This window comes from Sporothrix brasiliensis (genome assembly GCF_000820605.1).
Source record: "Sporothrix brasiliensis 5110 chromosome Unknown Cont15, whole genome shotgun sequence".
Lineage (NCBI taxonomy): Eukaryota > Fungi > Ascomycota > Sordariomycetes > Ophiostomatales > Ophiostomataceae > Sporothrix > Sporothrix brasiliensis.
In genome coordinates, this window is record NW_024467134.1 from 3,324,610 (window position 1) to 3,342,884 (window position 18,275).

Genomic DNA, 18,275 nt, shown 5'->3' on the forward strand with positions numbered 1-18,275 from the left:
ACAGTGTACCTCGTGATTTCGTCGATAGGCATTGGACTGAGTCAAGTAGAAACGCGTGTTAGACACACACACAAACCAAAAAGAGGTATAAGCATGAACACAATATCTTGTCAAAAATACCATCAAGCCCTCAAAGATCCAAAATGTTCCAACACTATATATCCAAGGAATCCTGTGCCATCCCAAATATGCATTGCTGCCAAATTGTATCTCGTTACATCATTTCGGAGTTGCGTACATGAACAGCCAAGAGATACAATATCCAAAACAAAACCCGTCCAAACTAAGAATTAAAAAAAAAATACAAACAAATCGAATGTTCGCATCAATTTTGTTTATCAATAACTGGATCATGGGGCCATATCATCTCTTCGTAAGTCGTAGCATGAGCGGATGGAATGAAGAACATCAAAACGGACACCAGAAGCAAGTCACCAAAACAGATGATAGAATAAAACAAAAAACAATAGCAATTGGAAAACGAATATAAAAATACCGTCCACTTCAATTGCGGTGGTACTGCCGGCCGGAACCACGGCTGTTGTGGTATTCAATTGTCGGATGTCTGCTGTCACTGGCATCGTAGCTGTCGGACTCGTGTCGGTGGTGGCGTCGGGGCCGGTCACGGCTGTTGCTGCCACCACCACCACCGCCATAGTATTCGTCGTCGTCATCACGAGCGCCGTCACGGTCGTGGTCGCGGTCCCTATCCCGATCCCGATCCCGATCCCGGTCACGGTGTGAGCGGTGGCGCCGCCGTTCATCGTCGACTCTCGACTCGTCGCGGTCCTTGTCATTGGGTTTGCTCTTCTCCTTATCCTTGTCGCGTTCGTCATGATGCCGTGAGCTGTGGTCGTACTCCTTGCGATGCGCATCTAGAAAAAGTTAGTTTTAAATATTTCGATTAAAATGGTAGTGTCTCTACTCATAATCATACCTCTAATTTGTGCAGTCGCAATCGTATACGCTTCAATTTCCTCGCGACTCAAGACGCGGAGAACAATGACAAAGTCGTCACGCACTTCGAAGCGCTCTTTGCCAATGGTGAGTGCTTCAGGGTTGACCAGCTTGCGGCTGATCCGTGTCCATCGTGCGCCTGGCGGCACACCTTGCTGCTTGGTCTTGTCATCCTTATGCGGGGCCACGCCTTCACGGATGGGATTGGCTTCCTCGGGAAACTTTGAGCTCGGTGTCTTGAGAATGCCCTTGACTGGCTGTTTCTCTTTCTTCTCGCGTGGCGGTGACACGAGGCGTACAACGGTACCCTTGGACGGCGGTTCGCTCTGGTCGCGGCCACGACGATTCTCGGCAGGCTCGTCTGGCTCTGGCACAATTTCCAGCTCTCTACCCGACTTGCGTTCCGGGGAATGCCCTGGACCTTCGTCTCGAACCGTCTCCTTCTCCTTAGCCTTGCCTTTGGAGGATGACGCGGTAGCAACGGTGGCGGCGGCGGCGGCGGCAGCGGCGGCGGCAGCGGCAGGGCGGTCGACAGGGCGCGATGAGGGCGAAGGTGGCGCAGAGGACAGCGATGAGGATGGCGTCATGATCTTGGGCGATCCTGCTTCTCCTTTATCGGCCTTGCTTGGCTTGCTGCCCTTATGCCCTCGCGGGACATCATCGGAATCACCGTCGTGCTTCTTTGATGACTTGCTGTCTTTAGCATCGTTTCCACCTTTGTCGTCTTTTTCATCTTTAGCTTCCAAGGCGGCGAGCTCGGCCTTGAGCGCCAAAAGATCCTCAGTGTTTGTCGGCACAAAGGATGCGGTCGTGTGGTGGCGGCGCTTGCGTGTGCCGGGCTCTGTGGATCCCTTGTCAGAATCGCCATCCTCCGATGTCGAAGGCGTACGGTCAACCGGATGTGTCCGAGGTCCTTCCGCATCCACATCACCACTGGCCGGAGGCGGAGCCGCAACAGGTGCCGGTATCGTGTAGGCGGATGTCTTGGAGACGTTGCTAGCTTCCGATCCACTATCGTCCTCATATTTGGTCTGGCCGAGTCTGCCTTCGTGCTCACGATCACGGCCGCGGCTATCTGCAGAATGGGGGCTATTATCCAGGTTGCGGTCCTTATCCCGCCGAGAAGGTTCGCGTCGGCTAGAGGCATCTGCGGCCTTATCGGCTGGACGACTGTTCGGCTCGGCTGCTGCAGCCGAGGCAGCAAGGCCCGCAACAGTGGCTGCGGCAGCAGCAACACCAAGACCAGAAGAATTCGTATCGCGACTCTTCTTGGTGTTGGCGACTTCCTCGTCGGCGGCGCGGACCGGTGGGCGAGAATCATGGTCATAGTCATGGTCATGGACGCGGTCGCGCTCACGGGCTCGTTCCCGCTCCCGCTCCCGCTCCCGCTCCCGCTCCCGCTCTCGTTCGCGATCACGTTCGCGATCACGTTCCCGGTCGAGGTCTCTCTCACGCTCACGTTCTCTTTCGTGGTCACGGGGACCGCGCTCACGGTCGCTCTCTCGTATACGTTCCCGCTCCCGCCGGTATTCGCGGGGGTCTCGGGGATCGCGAGGTTCGCGCTCACGTTCGCGATGAAGTTCGTAGTCGCTCTCTCGGTCAGGGTGATCATTAATGTCCCAGTGGCGCATACCCTCCTGTGGATGATGGACGTACATGTCGTCGTCTGTCTCCTTGCGCTTGGGGGATTCAATACCAAGCCGCTCAGTCTGGTCCGGGTGGCCACGAACAAACTCTCGGTCGACATCGTTGTAGCGCGAACCGCTGTAGTCCCCACGGGGCTCCCGACGCTCCCGACGCATGCCCTCGTCGGTGTAAGCGTTACGGTGGTCGTCATAGTATCCACCGCCAGCAGCACCAGCGCCGCGCCCAGTCAAACTACTATGCGATTCTGGATGCTGGTGGAGCTTGTGGTCTCTGCTGTTGACGAGAATGCCAAAAGCACGATTGGCGGCACCGCCATCAGCGTAGTACTCTTGGGGCGCACGGGCACGTTTGCGGTCCCATTCGTCGTCGCGCGCACCGTCTCTTCCTTTGTCCCGGGGCCCATCGCGCTCACGAGCAGGGTCGCGGTCCCGCTCCCGATCCCATACACGGTCACCATCGCGGAAGGTGCTGCGATCGCGGTAATCGCGATCTCTATAGTCGCGGTCTCGGTCGCCGCCCCGTCTCTCGCGCGATACGTTATCGTCACGGCTGCGGTAATAGTCACCCGGTGGGTTTTGGTAGAGGGATGCTGATCTCTGTCGGGATGCGCTCTGGCTGCTCGAGCTGACAGAAGCTGGCGGCCCAAGGCTCGTGGTCGCGGCAGTACCAGTAGCGGCGCCGTGCACCACCATAGGCCGCATTGCACCCACTGGGTCGTAGCCGATCGGAGCCTGTGCAGACGAAACCGACGAGGTCGTCGTTCTGTTGATCTTGTCCAGCCCCCATGTAGTCGGCGGGGGCCCGGTGGCGCCAGCGGCACTGTTACCGCCAGCGGGGCGCCGGACACTCGACTCGTACCCATATGGGCGGCCCACTTCGGTCGCCAGGTTGACCGTGGGGCGGTAGTAGTTGCGGTCAAAGCTGTCGCGGCGGCCGCGCCGGGAGGAGCCAGCGTGTTCATAGGTCAGATCATAGCGAGCTAAGTCACTCGGCTTAGTGTATTCGTAGCCTTGGTCGCCGTAATTGTTGCCACCGGAACTAGCCGCCGAGCCGGGTGGGACCGCGCTCAGGGACGCCGACCCCGCACCGCTAGCGATCGAGCCGCCACCACCGGGGCCAGGCACGGCGACGCTACCGTGGCGCGGCATATTGACATATGTTGGCATGAGCCGCGAGCGTGGCAATGAGTCCACACGCGGGGCTCCATGAATGGAATCATGGCGTTCGCGCAAGCGGCTAAGCTCGTCGTTGTCGAGCGTGGCGCTCATGGGTGCACCAGAGTACGAGTACCGGGCATCGCGGGTCCGCAGGGCTGCAGTCGACGCCGGCATGGCATAGTAGTAGTTATCCTCGCGCGTGGTACCTCCACGCGCGAGGTCTGCACTGGGCGTGCGGAACTCGCCACGGATGGGGGACGGAGGACCACGGCTCGCGGTCGCAGAGCTGGAGGGTGCGGCTGAGCTGCCACCTGTAGTGGTGGTGATAATGATGGGACGCTTCTGCGTAGACTCGTTCATGGATGCTCGGTGGGTTCGGGGTGGCTCGCGCAGACTCGTGCTGCGGGCAAGCGGATCTTTGGTGACGGTGTACGTGCGCGCGGTGGTCGTAGGCGGAGGTGGGGGCGGCATCGAGGACTGGTGCTGCGTGTGGTGGTGGTGGTGATGAAGATGGGCAGGGTCCTGGGAGGCACCAAGTTGATGCTGATGGTGAGGAGGATGAGAAGGCTGGCCCGAGGCTGCGGATGCCGCCGCAGCGGCAAGTGGCGGCTGTGTCTTGTGCAGCTGTGGCGGCGTTGGGACGGCTGGAGCATTGCGGTAGTCCACAGTGGCCTGGGTCCGCGGGGTGATCGGGTCGTCGTATCGGGAGGTCACATGCGGCTGCGAGGCGTGAGGGTCGGCCCCGTAGACGGCAGACGGATAGCTGCTGCCAATGTTTACCGGCATCGAGGCCCGCGCTGGGTTGTGCAGCGGCGGCGACCGCCGGCCGGAGGGTGCGGGATAGCGAAACCGCGGGTCCATTGTGCCCACGATGACGGCGGGCGTCAGATGTGCAATGAGGGGGTGGTGGGAGACACGTGTGGAAGACGATGCCAGTGTGGTAAAAGTTGTCGATCTCGAGGTTGTTGATTCGGGGGGGAACGGCAAGATAGAGGAAGCAGGTAAGAGAGGAGAGGAGGTAGAAGGAGGATACAAGACGACGGCTCGCAGCCGGGAGGAAAGTACGAGGCAGGGCTGTTGGGTTTTCTGCCTCTGACAGGTATGCTAGCACGTGAGGAGGATGGTCGGGCAACTTTGAGCGGAAGGTGCAAACGTGAGAGCCAAATGCGGGCAGGTGGGGGAGGGGTTGTGGATGGAAAATAAGATGGAAGGCGTTGCAGCGGCCCGCGGGGGGGTGGAAAACCGCAGAGTTTCCGAAAGTCGGGCTGATTGGGAAGGAGCAGAGGACGGCCGGAAAAGCAAAGCGGGAGCGATGCAGTGTGTACGTTTTGTGTTTTGGAAATGCGTTCTTGCCTTTTCTTGCACCAAGCAATTGGGCAGCTCTTGCAAGGCAGGGGAAGGCAGGATGGTCTGTTTACATTTTATCTACTCCCCACAGGGCAGCTACGCAACAGGGAACCAATACGGCGGTCGCAGGAATTAGAAAGCAAGCGTGGAAATGCAAGGGGCATCTGGCGCGTTCCGCAAGGCGTGCTCAGCACTGTCTAGGCGAGCTAGGCTAGTGTGGCAGTTGCGGGAAGCTAAAAGGGCTCCCCATTCCAACTAATTTGCAAGGCGATGATGTCAAGTGTCTCGCGGCGTTGGTGGGCATTGGGTGGCGTCAGCCATCGACGATTCGGACGCGAAGCCGTTGATCCTGCAACGAACGGCCAGCAGTGTCTCAACGCCTCCTGATCGCAGCGTACGAGCGTACAAGGATGCTCGAAGACGCCGAGATCCAGGCCAGTGAAGCTGCTTCTCGTCTCTTTGGCTCGGAATGAGCATGAGCAAGATCGGATGGCACCTCACACGCCCGTCTCCATCTTATGAGTCGTCGAGGAGGGGGCAGGACTTGCTGAATGAGTGATGCGTGACGGAGCACTGGGCTGTTGCTTTGGATCGATGGGCAGATACAGACCCTCTACCCTCTGTGCCACCGCGTAATGCGAGTATTGCCGATAATACACGCCGGTTAGGAAAGGAGCAGAGGATTTTTAAAAACACACAGCAGAGCCCGAACACAGGGCGAACAAGGAAAGCCCGATACAGGAGCGAAGAACGAGCAAAGTGCCAAGGAAGGCAAACCCTGCAGCAAGTCAGCTGGCGCCGTGATACCAATATGACAGAACCCAATAGCGAAGTGGCCGAGATTTCTCATACGACCGGCCAGTTTGCCACAGCGTCGTCATGGGATTTGCAGATTAGGGACGCACAGCGCAGGGGACACAGCAGAGACGGCCCTTTATGTTGGAACGAATAAGGTGTGCGAAAAGCCGTCCCGGACTAATGCCTACGAGAACCGATCCACCGACCAGATTGCCAATGGACGAATGTCGGACCATTGGCGAGAGCGAGGATGCAGGGCAAAACTTCCTCTCCCCTATGCTGAGGTGCCGAGACATGTATCAGGATGCAGGCCATTTTTTCCAGACGCCATCTCGAGCTGTGTCGGTTGTTGGTGGAACGGCAGTTCCTGGCGACGTCACCGAGGAATTCCTAGTATGCGCCTCCAAATACCCTTTACCCTGAGGTGGAGGACTTTTTCGAAGCACTTGAGCACACTCGACGCCGTGGTCTTGGGTAAGTGCGTGCCTTGACAAGACTAGGCCGTATTTCAAAAGTGTTTTTTTTTCTTTCTTATTTTTTCTTCTTTTTTTTTCTTAGGCCGCTCAAGTTAGTCACCTCGGGTTTAATCGCCAACGGCATCTGCCACTGGCCTTAGATCGGGTCGTTCCTGCCCTATATAGCCTAGCAGTTGACGGGGTGGCGGTTGCCTGCCTCGCGTGATAAAATTGCGGACCTACCGGGCCTAGCAGGGAAAGAGCAGAAGCCCCGCGGCTGTCGTTCGAGGCCTTTTGGCTTTGACCGGGATTTTCATCTGCCCGACACCGAGTTTTTGCGCAGGCCACACAATGAAAACACCGTACGCGGCCTTACGTCTTCGAGAATCTTTTCGAAAATGATGTGGCTGGGTTTGAGGACTGACACATGTTTTCGTCGGCCAGCATTTTGACCTGGACTCTCGACTTTTCGCGCGTTACCACGCCGTCTTTCTACCGACCTGTCTCCCCTTCATCTTCCCCAATTTCTCGATTTCTCGATTCCTTCCGCCCGACAAACCATGTTTCGCTCCGCCTCCGCGGCGGCAGCGGCCACGCGCGCCGCCGTGGACATGGCCGTCCTCGGCCGCGTGGGTGTGGCGCGGCATTCTGCACCGGCGTTGCGCCCTGTCACACACCACACGCCATTCGTTGCTTTCCAGCGCCGGGGCGTCCAGTCACGAGGCGCCGGCGGCGGCGGCGGCAGAGGCGGCAATGGGGGTCCCTTCCAGGCCATGCGTCCGCCCACGCCTGCCGAGCTGGGTGGTCCTCGCAAGGCCCGTGACTACCCACGGATGCGCCGCTGGGGTCGTCGCCTGCTGGTGCTGGGCGTGATTGGCGGCGCCGTGTACCTGGTGGACCGTCAGGTGTACGCTTCTGGCATGGCACGCTCGCTGCGCACGTTTGGCACGGGCTTAGTCGTGGCGCTCGACTACAAGATCAACTTCCGGGCCGACCCATTGCCAATCATTGGCACACCCGGCGACGTGGCCGACCTCCACCGGCGCAACGCGGAGCGGCTGTCGGAGCTGCTGCGGCACAATGGCGGGCTGTACCTCAAGATCGGACAGGCGATTGCCATGCAGAGCGCCGTGCTGCCGCCCGAGTTCCAGCGCATGTTTGGGCGCATGTTTGACGACGCGCCGCAGGACACGTGGGCGGCCGTCGAGAAGGTGGTGCGCGAGGATTTTGGCGGGCGGTCTGTCGAGGAGGTGTTTGGCGTCAGCTTCACGGGCGAGGCGGGCAAGGGCGTGATGGAGCGCAAGGCGCGGGCCAGCGCGTCGGTGGCACAGGTGCATTGGGCGCGGCTGCCGGACGGGCGCGAAGTGGCAGTCAAGATCCAGAAGCCCGAGATTGCCAAGCAGATTGGCTGGGACCTGTGGGCCTTCAAGGCCGTCGCCAAGGTGTACTCGTACTGGTTCGACTTGCCGCTGTACTCGCTGGTGCCGTTTGTGTCGGAGCGACTCATGCTGGAGACGGACTTTCTGAACGAGGCAAAAAACTCGGAGACAATGCGCGACCTGATCAACAACGAGCCGGCGCTGCGTGGCCGTGTCTACGTGCCGCCGGTGTACTACGACTTTTCGTCGCACCGCGTGCTGACGACGGAGTGGATCGAGGGCGTGCGGCTGTGGGACCAGGACGCGATCCAGGGAGCTTGGCGGGGCGGCAGTGGTGTCAGCTCGCCCGGTGTGCACGGTGCCAAGCTGCCCAGCCCAGATATGGATGCACTGCGCAACAAGGTGCGGGCCGCCGCCTCGGCGCGCGGCAATAGCAGCGCGCGGCCTGGCGACAGCGACGTGCGAGACAGTCTTGTGCTCAAACCGGAGCGCACAGAGTGGCGCGGCCCGCGCGGCAAGGGCGGGCTGGGCCTGAGCACGACGGACGTGATGTCGACGATGATCGACTTGTTCTCGGCGCAGATGTTCAAGTGGGGCGTGGTGCACTGCGACCCGCACCCCGGCAACATGTTTGTGCGGCGCAAGGCGTCCGGGCAGGCGGAGCTGGTGCTGATCGACCACGGCCTCTACGTGTACATGTCGCCGACGTTCCGGCACCAGTACAGCGTGTTCTGGAAGGCTATGCTGACGCTGGACCACGCGACGGTGGCGGCGACGTGCGCGGAGTGGGGCATCCAGGCGCCCGAGTTGTTTGCGTCGTCGACGATGCTGCGGCCGTACGAGGGCGGCGACGATACGTTCCGGCGCGGGATCGCCGAGGACCTGGCCGGCGGAAAGACGGCGTCGGAACGGCACTACGCGATGCAGGCACGGATGAAGCAGGGCATGCGCGACATTATGGCGGATGAGGAGAAGTGGCCCAAGGAGTTTATATTCCTGGGCCGCAACCTGCGCATTGTGCAGGCCAACAACCAGCGCATGGGCAGCCCCGTCAACCGGGTTAAGCGCATCGGGCGGTGGGCGAGCGCGAGCCTCTACGAGGACCGGGCGCAGCCGTGGCGCGAGCGGCTGGCAAACATGTGGCGGCACGTGGTCTTCAGCACGGTGCTGGCGGTGACGGACGCCGTGTTTTACTTTTACCGGGTGCGGCAGTTCCTGGGTGGCCGCCGCGGGCTGGAGGACCAGATTGAGGCGCAAATGAAGGGCATGGCCAAGGAATATGGCGTGGAGTTGCAGCACGAGGTCTTTGATGGCTGAGTGTGGCGCGCTGAGAACCAGACCGAAGTAAATCTGCAGCAAGATTTACAGCAAGACTAAGACTACAGCATGGCGTTTTGGTTTGGGTTGCACAGGACATATACTTGTACGATACCTTTCCCGACTGGCGCATCATCGGCTACGCAGGTGGCATGTTTCACGGACAGACGATAGAGTCGATGGAGATACAGAGACGGTAACCAGGCCGTCCGTCGCCGCTCGCATCATTTTTGAATAGAACCCATCTCACGTCGTTGCACTTTATGGTCTGCATTTTAGCAAATAGTGATGATTTCGTATAGAGCATTTCGTATTGAATATTTCGCACCGAGACTCGCACGCGTATTGTTTCCTCGTCATGATAAGAAGAAGCCAGAGCGGGACGCATTCTAGGTTCGGTCATTGCAAGAATACCCGGCGAGAGGGGCAAGACAAAACTCCCTCGTATCTCCTCTCGTCTTCTCCTCTTGCTGTCTCCTCGTCTCGTCCGTGCGTCCCACTTTGACCTGCAGTGCTGTTGGACCCGCAGACTAAGCTTCCTGGGCCGTCCTTGGTTTTCTTGGACTGCCTGATCTGAACCGTCCTCAACTGTCTCCTTTCTTGCTGTCCATCGCATCCGCCTTCCTGTCGTGGGCTAGTCTGTGCGGAGGCAAGGATCTCATCCGCTGGAGCCCAGCTAAGCTCACCATACATAATAGTCACATACCGGTTGACAGTACTCGGCATCTCCTGGAGCGACTTGAGCTTTCGAATACTCGCTGCCGAAGACGAGGGGCGATGGAAGAGACGGTGAATTTGTATCGGCGCGTCTACGGACAAAGTGTACTCAGTTGTACAACTCCGTGAAATTGTCAGCGCGATGCTGACAATTTCCCCTTGTCTCCTTTCCCTCGTCCTGTTCATTGCCCTAGTCATTGTTCCCGATTGTCCGCTATCTTCTTTCCTAATCCAAACAGCGATCGCCATGAGAGTTGCAATCGTGGGTCGTAGGGGATTTTGGTAGCTCTAGTCACCTTTTGATGCTCACACCCCCTCCACCAAGTGATTGCATAGCTCCTCTTTTATGAAGTCGTAAGGAGCGTAACAAGTCTCGTTCGGTGTTGCTGATGTGCATGCCACTGATGCATGCCACCGACAGACCGACAAACCAGTTGGCTAAAATGCAGAGGTGCTGTTGGTCCTTATCGGGACTTGCCAAAGGTCGCAGAAAGTGTGCCGTTCGCCGTGTGCACGAGACACGTTCTACTAGGGTATTCTGGACATATCGTAGTAAGTTGATACCGCCCAGTACGACGTACAGATGAGGAGCTTGTTTTTCGGTATCTGTCAAGCCGCAAGCCGGGTGCCTTTTGATTAATATAATGACTGGTGGTCACCCGCCTCCCGCCGGTGCTTTACTGCACGTTTGTCTTTTGCATTTGCCAAACCCGCGGTCGTCTTTTGTCGGCTCATCTGTGCCGGTCTGCATTCGACCCTGAACGAGTGCACATAGTTTGAAACAGGTTTAGCTGCCACTTTGCCTTGACGCCCTTCATCATGCTTCAAAAGACGCCAACGGGAACGTGGCTGCCGGCCTGGGTGCCCGAGTCCAGTGTGACGCTTTCGGTGCTTCTTATCCTATGTTCCATGGTGCAGAGTGCCGTATGTTGTCATCACCCTTCATGTGTGTCACCTTTGACTTGACTAACATCAGATCACGATCAGACCAACGGGTACGACGGCTCTATGCTCAACGGGCTCAACATCTTGCCGTCGTACCTCGACTACTTTGAGCTCAACACCGCTACCACGGGCCTCAACACCGCGTCAGTCTTCATCGGCGGCTTTTTCGGCCCCATCATATCCGGCGTCGCTGCGGACCGACTTGGTCGCCGTCCAGCCGTCTTTTGGGGCTCCGTCATCACGCTCATCGGCATCGTGCTGCAGACTGCCTCGCAGGACATTGCCATGTTTGTCGTCGCGCGCATCGTACTCGGGTTTGGTGTTGCTCTATCTGGAATTGCAAGCGGCGTCTACCTGAGCGAGACGTTCGCGAGTCGCTACCGCGCCTGGGGCGTCGGCCTTCTCAACGACTTTTATTATGTCGGCGCTCTCATTGCTGCCGGCATCACGCTTGGCACCGGCGAGTGGCAGTCGACCTGGGCCTGGCGCGCGCCCTCGCTGTTTCAGGGCATCTTTTCCATTTTGTGTATCGCGATCCTGCCATTCATCCCCGAGTCGCCCCGCTGGCTGGTCCACGAAGGCCACTTTGAGGCCGCCCGCGCCGCCGTCGCCCAGGCCAACTCCAATGGCGACATCTTCGATCCCGTGTCGGTCGCCGTGTACAAGGAAATCATCGACACGCTCGAGTGGGAGAAGAAGGACGGCCGCACCATGAGCCCGCGCGAAATCGTGCGCACCCCCTCAGCCCGCCGGCGGCTGCTGATTGGCATGTCGGCCGGCCCTTTTTCTTGCGTGGTTGGAAATATCATCGCGTCGTACTACCTCGGCCCCGAGTTGGACACGGCCGGCATTACCGATACCGTGTCACAGCTCAAGGCTAACGTCGTGCTCAATGTATGGTGCCTCTTTTGCTGCTTGCTGGGCACGCACCTCGTGGCCAAATGGGGCCGCAAACCGACGGCGCTTCTGACCCAGGTATTGCTTGTCATCTGCCTGTTCATCATTGGCGGCCTGTCCAAGATGTACGCCGACAATCCGGACGGCGCTTCGTCGAGCCTTGTGTACGGCGACGTCGCCGTCATGTTCCTGTTCCAAGGGTTCTATTCCATCGCATGGACACCGCTGTTGCTCCTGTACCCACCCGAGGTCATGAATTACTCGATCCGTGCCAACGGCCTGGCCTTTTCGAGCTTCATGCTGAATGCTTTTGCGTGAGTACTCACTGCCATACAGTGTGACTTGTGATTTGAGTCCTCTGGCCCTGACCCCGACTAACACAAACAGCGTCCTCTTCGTCTACATCATGCCAATTGGCTTGAACAACATTGGCTGGAAGATGTACCTCGTCAACGCATCCTGGGATATTGTCATTGCCGTTCTGATTGTAAGCCTTCACTCCCCATAACCCCCTGTATCCTTTACTGTCGTCCGAGTTATACTTACAAACAGGCCGTCTACTGGGTCGAGACCAAGGGCAAGACGCTCGAAGAGATCGACGCCATCTTCGAGGGCGAAAAGCACTCAGACGTCCCCGACGTTGAGGCCGTCCGCCGCGGCGAGAAGACCATTGATGTCGCCGCCATCGAGATGCAGCTGGGCGAAATGAAGCACCCTGGCGTTGAGGTTCGAGAGGAATAGGTTGTGGCGGCGGATTATACGGTGGCGTGCCGATGCACTTAGGGAGCTTAATGAGAGATTGAGATGGATGGGCTGCAACACAGTCTTTTTGGGGTGTAAGAGGAAATAGTAGAACACTCAATGGAATGGCAATATGATAGTTGACAAAGAAAGTATTCAGCAGCAATCGCGATATCTGCTTCATGGAACATTAGTGTCCGCAATGGCAAGAGACGCCCCTGGCGCACTTGCCCCAGAAAGCTCCCCACTACTGCCTGCTGTGGACAACTTTCCCCCGCGCTGCGGCCTGGCCCACTGAAAAGGCGGCTGGCGTGGCCCCCTCACTAGAACCCACCTGGGTCTGCCAGGCTCGCCAGGCCGGCGCACCATGGGCTGCAAATTTCTCAAGAGTTGCGCTTCCAATCTTTCCACAGCGTCGACAACCGCCTTCTCGGCCTCCGCCCTCGACGCACAACGCACGCCTACACGCACCCATTGCCCTTTCGTTTCTTTTTATTCTTCAATCTAGGAGGCAATTGACTGTCTTTTTCGCTCTACTGTCAACAGCCCCCTCCTCCATCGCTACCATGACGATCATTGCATCGCTCATCGGCAAATTGCTGCCGCCAGACTTGAAGTCGCCAGACGCCGCGGCGACGACACCACCGGCTGCCAAGGCGACTGCCTCCCCTGCTCCTGCATCCTCGCTGCCAGAGGCTCCAAGACAAACACCGACGACCGCCGTCTCCGCCCTCCAGTCTCAGCAACAGCCGCAGTCTCTTCCCCCGCACGACCATTCCATGTTCTCCTCCCGCTCCCTCAAGCAGCTCGGGCTTTTCTTTGCGGGTGCCACTTTCTTCGCACTTTCCACCACTCTGACACGGCGGACTGTCGCCCGCAAACAACTCGCCGCCCAGCTCAAGTTCTACTCGCCCAGCGGCTCCGGCCAGACGTCGTTGGGCAACGGTGCGGCCGCCGAGGCTGCGGCGGCTTCGGCGACCAAGGAAGAGGCGCCGCACGGCTCATTTATGGCCCTGGAGGCCCTGAACCTGGCCACGCTCAACGTGATGAGCTTTTTTCTCATGCTGACGGGCGGCATGTCGTGGGCGCTGGACCTGAGCTCCATGGACGACGTGCGGGCGCTGGCCCGACGCTACACACGCGGCCAGAATCTGGATGGGACGATGAGCGGTGGCGGAATGACGGACGAGGAGGCCGAGCGCGAGGTGGAGGAGTGGGTGGCCAAGATTCTCAAAAAGTCAGACGGCACCCTGATCGGCAGCAGCAAGAAAGGGAGCGGAGAGGACTCGAAAAAATAGATGGGGCCAGACAAAAGTTTGCTATTGATGCAAACCGGACGGACAGGTTGAAGAAGAATATAAAGTTCAAGCGATGATACTACGATTTACGCGTCAAGACACATTGTAAAATTTGGGCGTTGTAGGTTAGTTACAGCTTAACGAAGACACATCCATCTCAGATCTCATTTTATACTCTTATGTCCAGCATGGTCTACAGTGTCACGTGCCGTGTAAAAGATTTTGATATTTCGCATTGATGTGGCAATGTAACGATATCTTTTACTTTGACGTGTTCCTTATACAGGTAATACCATTTGATTCAAAGTTCATGTCGATTCCTTGAGAAGTTGGGCCATAGCGGGGTTGCGCAGCCTCAATTGGCACTGGAAAGGTGCTGGATGTCTGCAAAAGCACGGAAGCGTCAGTAGAAATCACAATACATTTGTTTGCACCCCATAAAGGATACATACCCGCCTAGCCCAATGGTCACCGCCGGTTGTGGCTCGATCGGCTTGCCGTCCGGCCCCATAACCATCTCGACCTCGTACACGGCCAGCAACGTCGCTAGGAACATGTATACCGTGGCCATGGCTAGAAAGTTGCCCGGGCACTTGCGCCGGCCAAATCCAAAATTGCCATTGGGGAACGGCTCGCCACGGCCGCCGTGTTCCGTGCTGATATACCGGTCAGGGTCAAAAATGTGAGCGTCCTGGTAAACGCTTGGGTCCATCGCCATCGCCTTGGTGTTGGCTAGCACCAGACTACCAGCGGGGATGCGCATGCCACGATACTCGTCCTCCCGCAGGCTTTTGTGCGGGATGACTAGAGGGTTGAGTGGAAGGGAGCGCTGGACTTCTTGGAGGAAGCGGTCGAGACGAGGAAGATCGGACCGGTCTTCGAACGTCGGCAGCCTTGGAGCCGACTGCGCATCACTGCCATCGACACCAAGCACACGGTCAACTTCCTCCTGGATACCCTTTTGCACAGTCGGGTTCTTGGCGAGGAACATGAGGTTTGAGAGCACAGTACTCCAGGTCGAGTTACCACCAGCAATGAAGACAGCGCCTGTGGCACCCTTGATGTCGCGCTCGGTCATGTCGATGGGCTTGCCAGCTCGGATACTTTCTTGCAAGCGCTCATAGTGCGTACGCATAAAAGACGGTGGCGCCGTGCCAGCCTCGATGTCCTTGAGCGAAGCGGCCCACGGCACGTCGTGGATCGTACGGATGGCCTTACGGCTGTTGCGGGCATGGCGTAGCGCCGGCGACGGGTTCAGCCATCCGGGCAGAAACCGTGCGGGCGGGAACAAATCGATGAGTGAGGTGCCGGCAATTCCGCCGTTGGTCGTGGCTTCGTTGGCGGCGGCGGCCATCGCACAGTACGGCGACGATACGTCCGTGATTTCCTGGCCAAAGGCAATGCGGAAGATGATACTAGTTGTCATCAACAGCGTGGCCTCTTCCCAGCGGTCCGGATGGGCCAACAGGTCAACCACAGCTTTGCGCGACTCGTGCAGCTGGATGGGCCGGAAAACCTTAACGTTGGATGCCGTGAATGTCTTCTGGAAGAGGCTGCGGTGAAGTTTGAACTGCTGACCCCAGCGCAAGAACGTCAACGTCAGGCCCCAGCCCATGACCTCGAAGAGCGCAAAGCGAGGCCGGTCGCAGTAGTTGGCACCACGACGGTCGAGTATCTCGGTGGCGGCGGCAACACTGTTGAGGCAGATCATGTGCTGGCCAAGGACCTCGACGTGAATGACGTCCGAGTCGTAGTCTGTGCCCCATCGCATGTAGTCTTCCTCCGGATGGTCGGCGCTGACATCACCAAGGTTGCCAACAAGAAACCGGCCCGGAGGACCTGGTGGTAGGGGAAGGGAAGAGTGTTGGGACCTGTGAAGGACCAAAAATAGAAGATAGAGTAGGACGGATGTGGCTGCTGTCGCCAACACGGCTGGTGACGACACTAACGGGAGGTTGCTGAGGGCCATGGTTGTGTTCCTCGGAGGCCGGGGCTTGTCTTGTTTACAAGTAGAAGAAAAGGTGAGTGAGATCGTGGCAAAGTTGATAACGAGAATGGAGAGAAAAGGTGGGAAAGACGCAATGATGTAAATGAAACGGACGCTGCCGGCACAATAAACCAAAGCACGGACGGAGCAATGGTGTCTCTGATGTGATGTATCATTTGATGTTCCAAAGGCCTGGTCGGTAGGCCGCTGCTTTCACAGACTGGTCATGGACCACTGCAATCTTGGGACGTAGGTCGCAGTGACGGTGATTGTCCGAGGAGTGTGAAGGTGTGAGGATGTGATGTGAGTGTAGTAATGGACGTGGGGTGATACGAGGGGCTGCAAGGAAAACTTGGCGTTCGGGCGCGACGGGACCGTCCGCTTTGGTTTCCTTTGCCATATGCTTGTCTGTGGCCTGGGCAGCCACTGTCAGAGGTAAGTGCAGCTGAAAACTCTGTAAGAGCTGGAGGAATACGGACCCCGAGCCTCAGGAACGACGATCTCTGCAAATGTATTGTCATATTCCTCTGACGGCTCTATCATTTTACGGCTCCGGGTACCTAGCTTGAGACTGGTGGTCCGCTGTTTGCACTTGGCACGGGGTTATGCACGGGACAAGTCCACCATGGACTAGATTGAGCTAGATATCCGCAGGGATTTTGCTCGCGGCTTGGTAATGCAGGGAATCGTGGATGAAAGGCGGCCAAGAGTTGGCGGCAGGCAAATCAGCATATGCTTGTTTTGCTCAGCTGTGTCCGGCTGCTCCATGGAGAGACGTGTGGGGGTCACCAATCTTGGGTGTGTCAACGAAGGACGCAGCTTTACGTACGTCGTACTCTCCGGGCTTTTCATGAGATGGGACCAAACATTGCAAACATTGCAAACATTGCAGACATCATAAGAAGGTATGCCGTTCCTTCCCCTTCTCCAAGACTCCCGATATTGTTTATTTATCACTGATCATTTGGGCAGGTGCGTCTTCTTCTGGCTGACATAAGCCTGGGCAAGCGTTTGGTAGGCTTTTAGTCTTATGATTATCGAGTCCGTATGTAAGACATTTAACACGAGTTCGAACTGAGAACACACAAACTACCCCGCGGCCATTCGGCTGTCGAGCCTTGCAGTAACTTATATTGCTCATTGTTTTCATGACTGCTGCTGTACGACGTATCACATATCATCACGTCCAACGCTGCTCACCAATCTCATCTTCGAGACATCCCTACTTCGTCAACGCTCGGCCAGCAACATCCCACCTTCATTGCCGGCTTTTAACAGCACTAAGAGTGCTAGGAGATTCTTTAATGCTCCCAAGGCACGTCCTTTAGCTTGACGTGGGCGGGTGCAGGTTCCAGTTTTTGTTCTCCGTAGGCTCCTTTCGCAGCTAGACAATGCCGCTCGAGTATTAACTGTTTTGAAGCGCATGCTGCTGCATCCTGTCGTTTGCTAAATGCTTTCAGCCTCGCCGGCGTACAACATACTTCGTACGGGTGTTCCGTTTGCTTATTTACCTGGTAGAAATCGCGGCCTGCAGCATGTTCTCTGCGCACCTTCCTCGCGAAACACCCCGGTTCACACCTTCCTAGACCGCCCTTTTCTCCTTCCTCTTTCTTCCACACCAAGTCAATCATTTCCCCCATTGTTGTGCTGCTCAACCCGACTTGCCCCCCATCTTCCAATCTTCGACAGCATAATTACAAAACCACAATGCAAAAAATCTCTTTGTTTCTGCCGTCGTATCCTATCTACTATCCCCTTGCTTTTCTATCGCTCTTGCGATCTGTTGGCCTAGCGGTCTCATATGCGTCGGTGTCTGTTGGTCCACTAGGCCATGCAGGTAAGAATGTACTTTTTAATAGTTTCAACAAATCCACGGCTTCCGGCCGCCTCACAGCGCCAGCTTCCCCTTTGGCTTTACTGACCTTTTTCCATGAGGCCCATGCTCACACCTTGTCTATCAGCAGTGCTCGGTGTATTCGTCACCAGGCGGCGTTTTTGAAGTGTTTTCAGCTGAACAGCGCGTCTCCGGTGAGCTCTCTGAGTCGGTCTAATGGCGCGGGCAAACCAGCTCTGATGATGTCTCGACGGAACAACAGTCTTGTGCTTCGGCCAATTGCTCATTTGACCAGCCGTTATTTTGTCCTTTTGTTCTCGGCCATACCACATACATCCCGCCCCTTTTCGCATCTGTCCATAGCTTCCCCACCCACCTTGCCTCAGCAGAGTCGTACGTCGTATCTCGCCTAGTCCCATCCAACCGCACGGACGTTTTTCCTCGACGGCATCCACCCAATAGGCCAGTCTCGCACTGGACGTTGTCTGTTCGCTTTTGCCCTTGCTCAAACTGGGCGAGACAGCCAGTGGACGCAAAGCAAGCCCGCATCAAAGAGCACCGCGCTTCCCCAGCAAGGCGTCTCCAATTCGAAGTTCGACTTGCTCCAACCAGAATCCAAATTCCAACAGAACCTCCACTCGCACCCATACAGCCACCGCATCTCCCCGGCCGGCAAGAAGACTACACTTCTGTGCTACGTTTTACGGTGCTTCTAGCCTGTTCTTAGTTCAGAAGCCTTCCTACGAATTAGAGGCGCACCGCAAGGTTCGAGAACGACCCTTGCCTAGACGCATCTGGT

At 57.3% G+C, this 18,275-nt stretch overlaps 5 protein-coding genes across 5 annotated transcripts; 3 read left to right on the forward strand and 2 right to left on the reverse strand.

Annotated features, from left to right (window-relative positions):
- Positions 1 to 504: 504 nt before the first annotated feature.
- Positions 505 to 4,622, reverse strand: SPBR_05508 (uncharacterized protein; the record flags this gene model as incomplete). The annotated part of the gene is made up of 2 exons (XM_040763772.1): positions 505 to 875; positions 938 to 4,622. The coding sequence occupies 2 exons, from the start codon at positions 4,620 to 4,622 to the stop codon at positions 505 to 507; spliced, it is 4,056 nt and encodes a 1,351-aa protein (XP_040622655.1).
- A 2,299-nt stretch (positions 4,623 to 6,921) lies between these two features.
- On the forward strand, positions 6,922 to 9,057 carry SPBR_05691 (aarF domain-containing kinase; the record flags this gene model as incomplete). Its single annotated transcript, XM_040763954.1, has 1 exon — positions 6,922 to 9,057. One exon carries the CDS (start codon positions 6,922 to 6,924, stop codon positions 9,055 to 9,057), a length of 2,136 nt encoding a protein of 711 aa, XP_040622656.1.
- A 1,536-nt stretch (positions 9,058 to 10,593) lies between these two features.
- Positions 10,594 to 12,357, forward strand: SPBR_05787 (uncharacterized protein; the record flags this gene model as incomplete). The annotated part of the gene is made up of 4 exons (XM_040764050.1): positions 10,594 to 10,705; positions 10,751 to 11,930; positions 12,004 to 12,103; positions 12,169 to 12,357. The coding sequence occupies 4 exons, from the start codon at positions 10,594 to 10,596 to the stop codon at positions 12,355 to 12,357; spliced, it is 1,581 nt and encodes a 526-aa protein (XP_040622657.1).
- A 566-nt stretch (positions 12,358 to 12,923) lies between these two features.
- Positions 12,924 to 13,655, forward strand: SPBR_06176 (uncharacterized protein; the record flags this gene model as incomplete). The annotated part of the gene is made up of 1 exon (XM_040764438.1): positions 12,924 to 13,655. The coding sequence occupies one exon, from the start codon at positions 12,924 to 12,926 to the stop codon at positions 13,653 to 13,655; it is 732 nt and encodes a 243-aa protein (XP_040622658.1).
- Positions 13,656 to 13,963: 308 nt separating this feature from the next.
- Positions 13,964 to 15,624, reverse strand: SPBR_05825 (cytochrome p450 monooxygenase; the record flags this gene model as incomplete). Its single annotated transcript, XM_040764088.1, has 2 exons — positions 13,964 to 14,039; positions 14,108 to 15,624. The coding sequence occupies 2 exons, from the start codon at positions 15,622 to 15,624 to the stop codon at positions 13,964 to 13,966; spliced, it is 1,593 nt and encodes a 530-aa protein (XP_040622659.1).
- Positions 15,625 to 18,275: the final 2,651 nt, after the last annotated feature.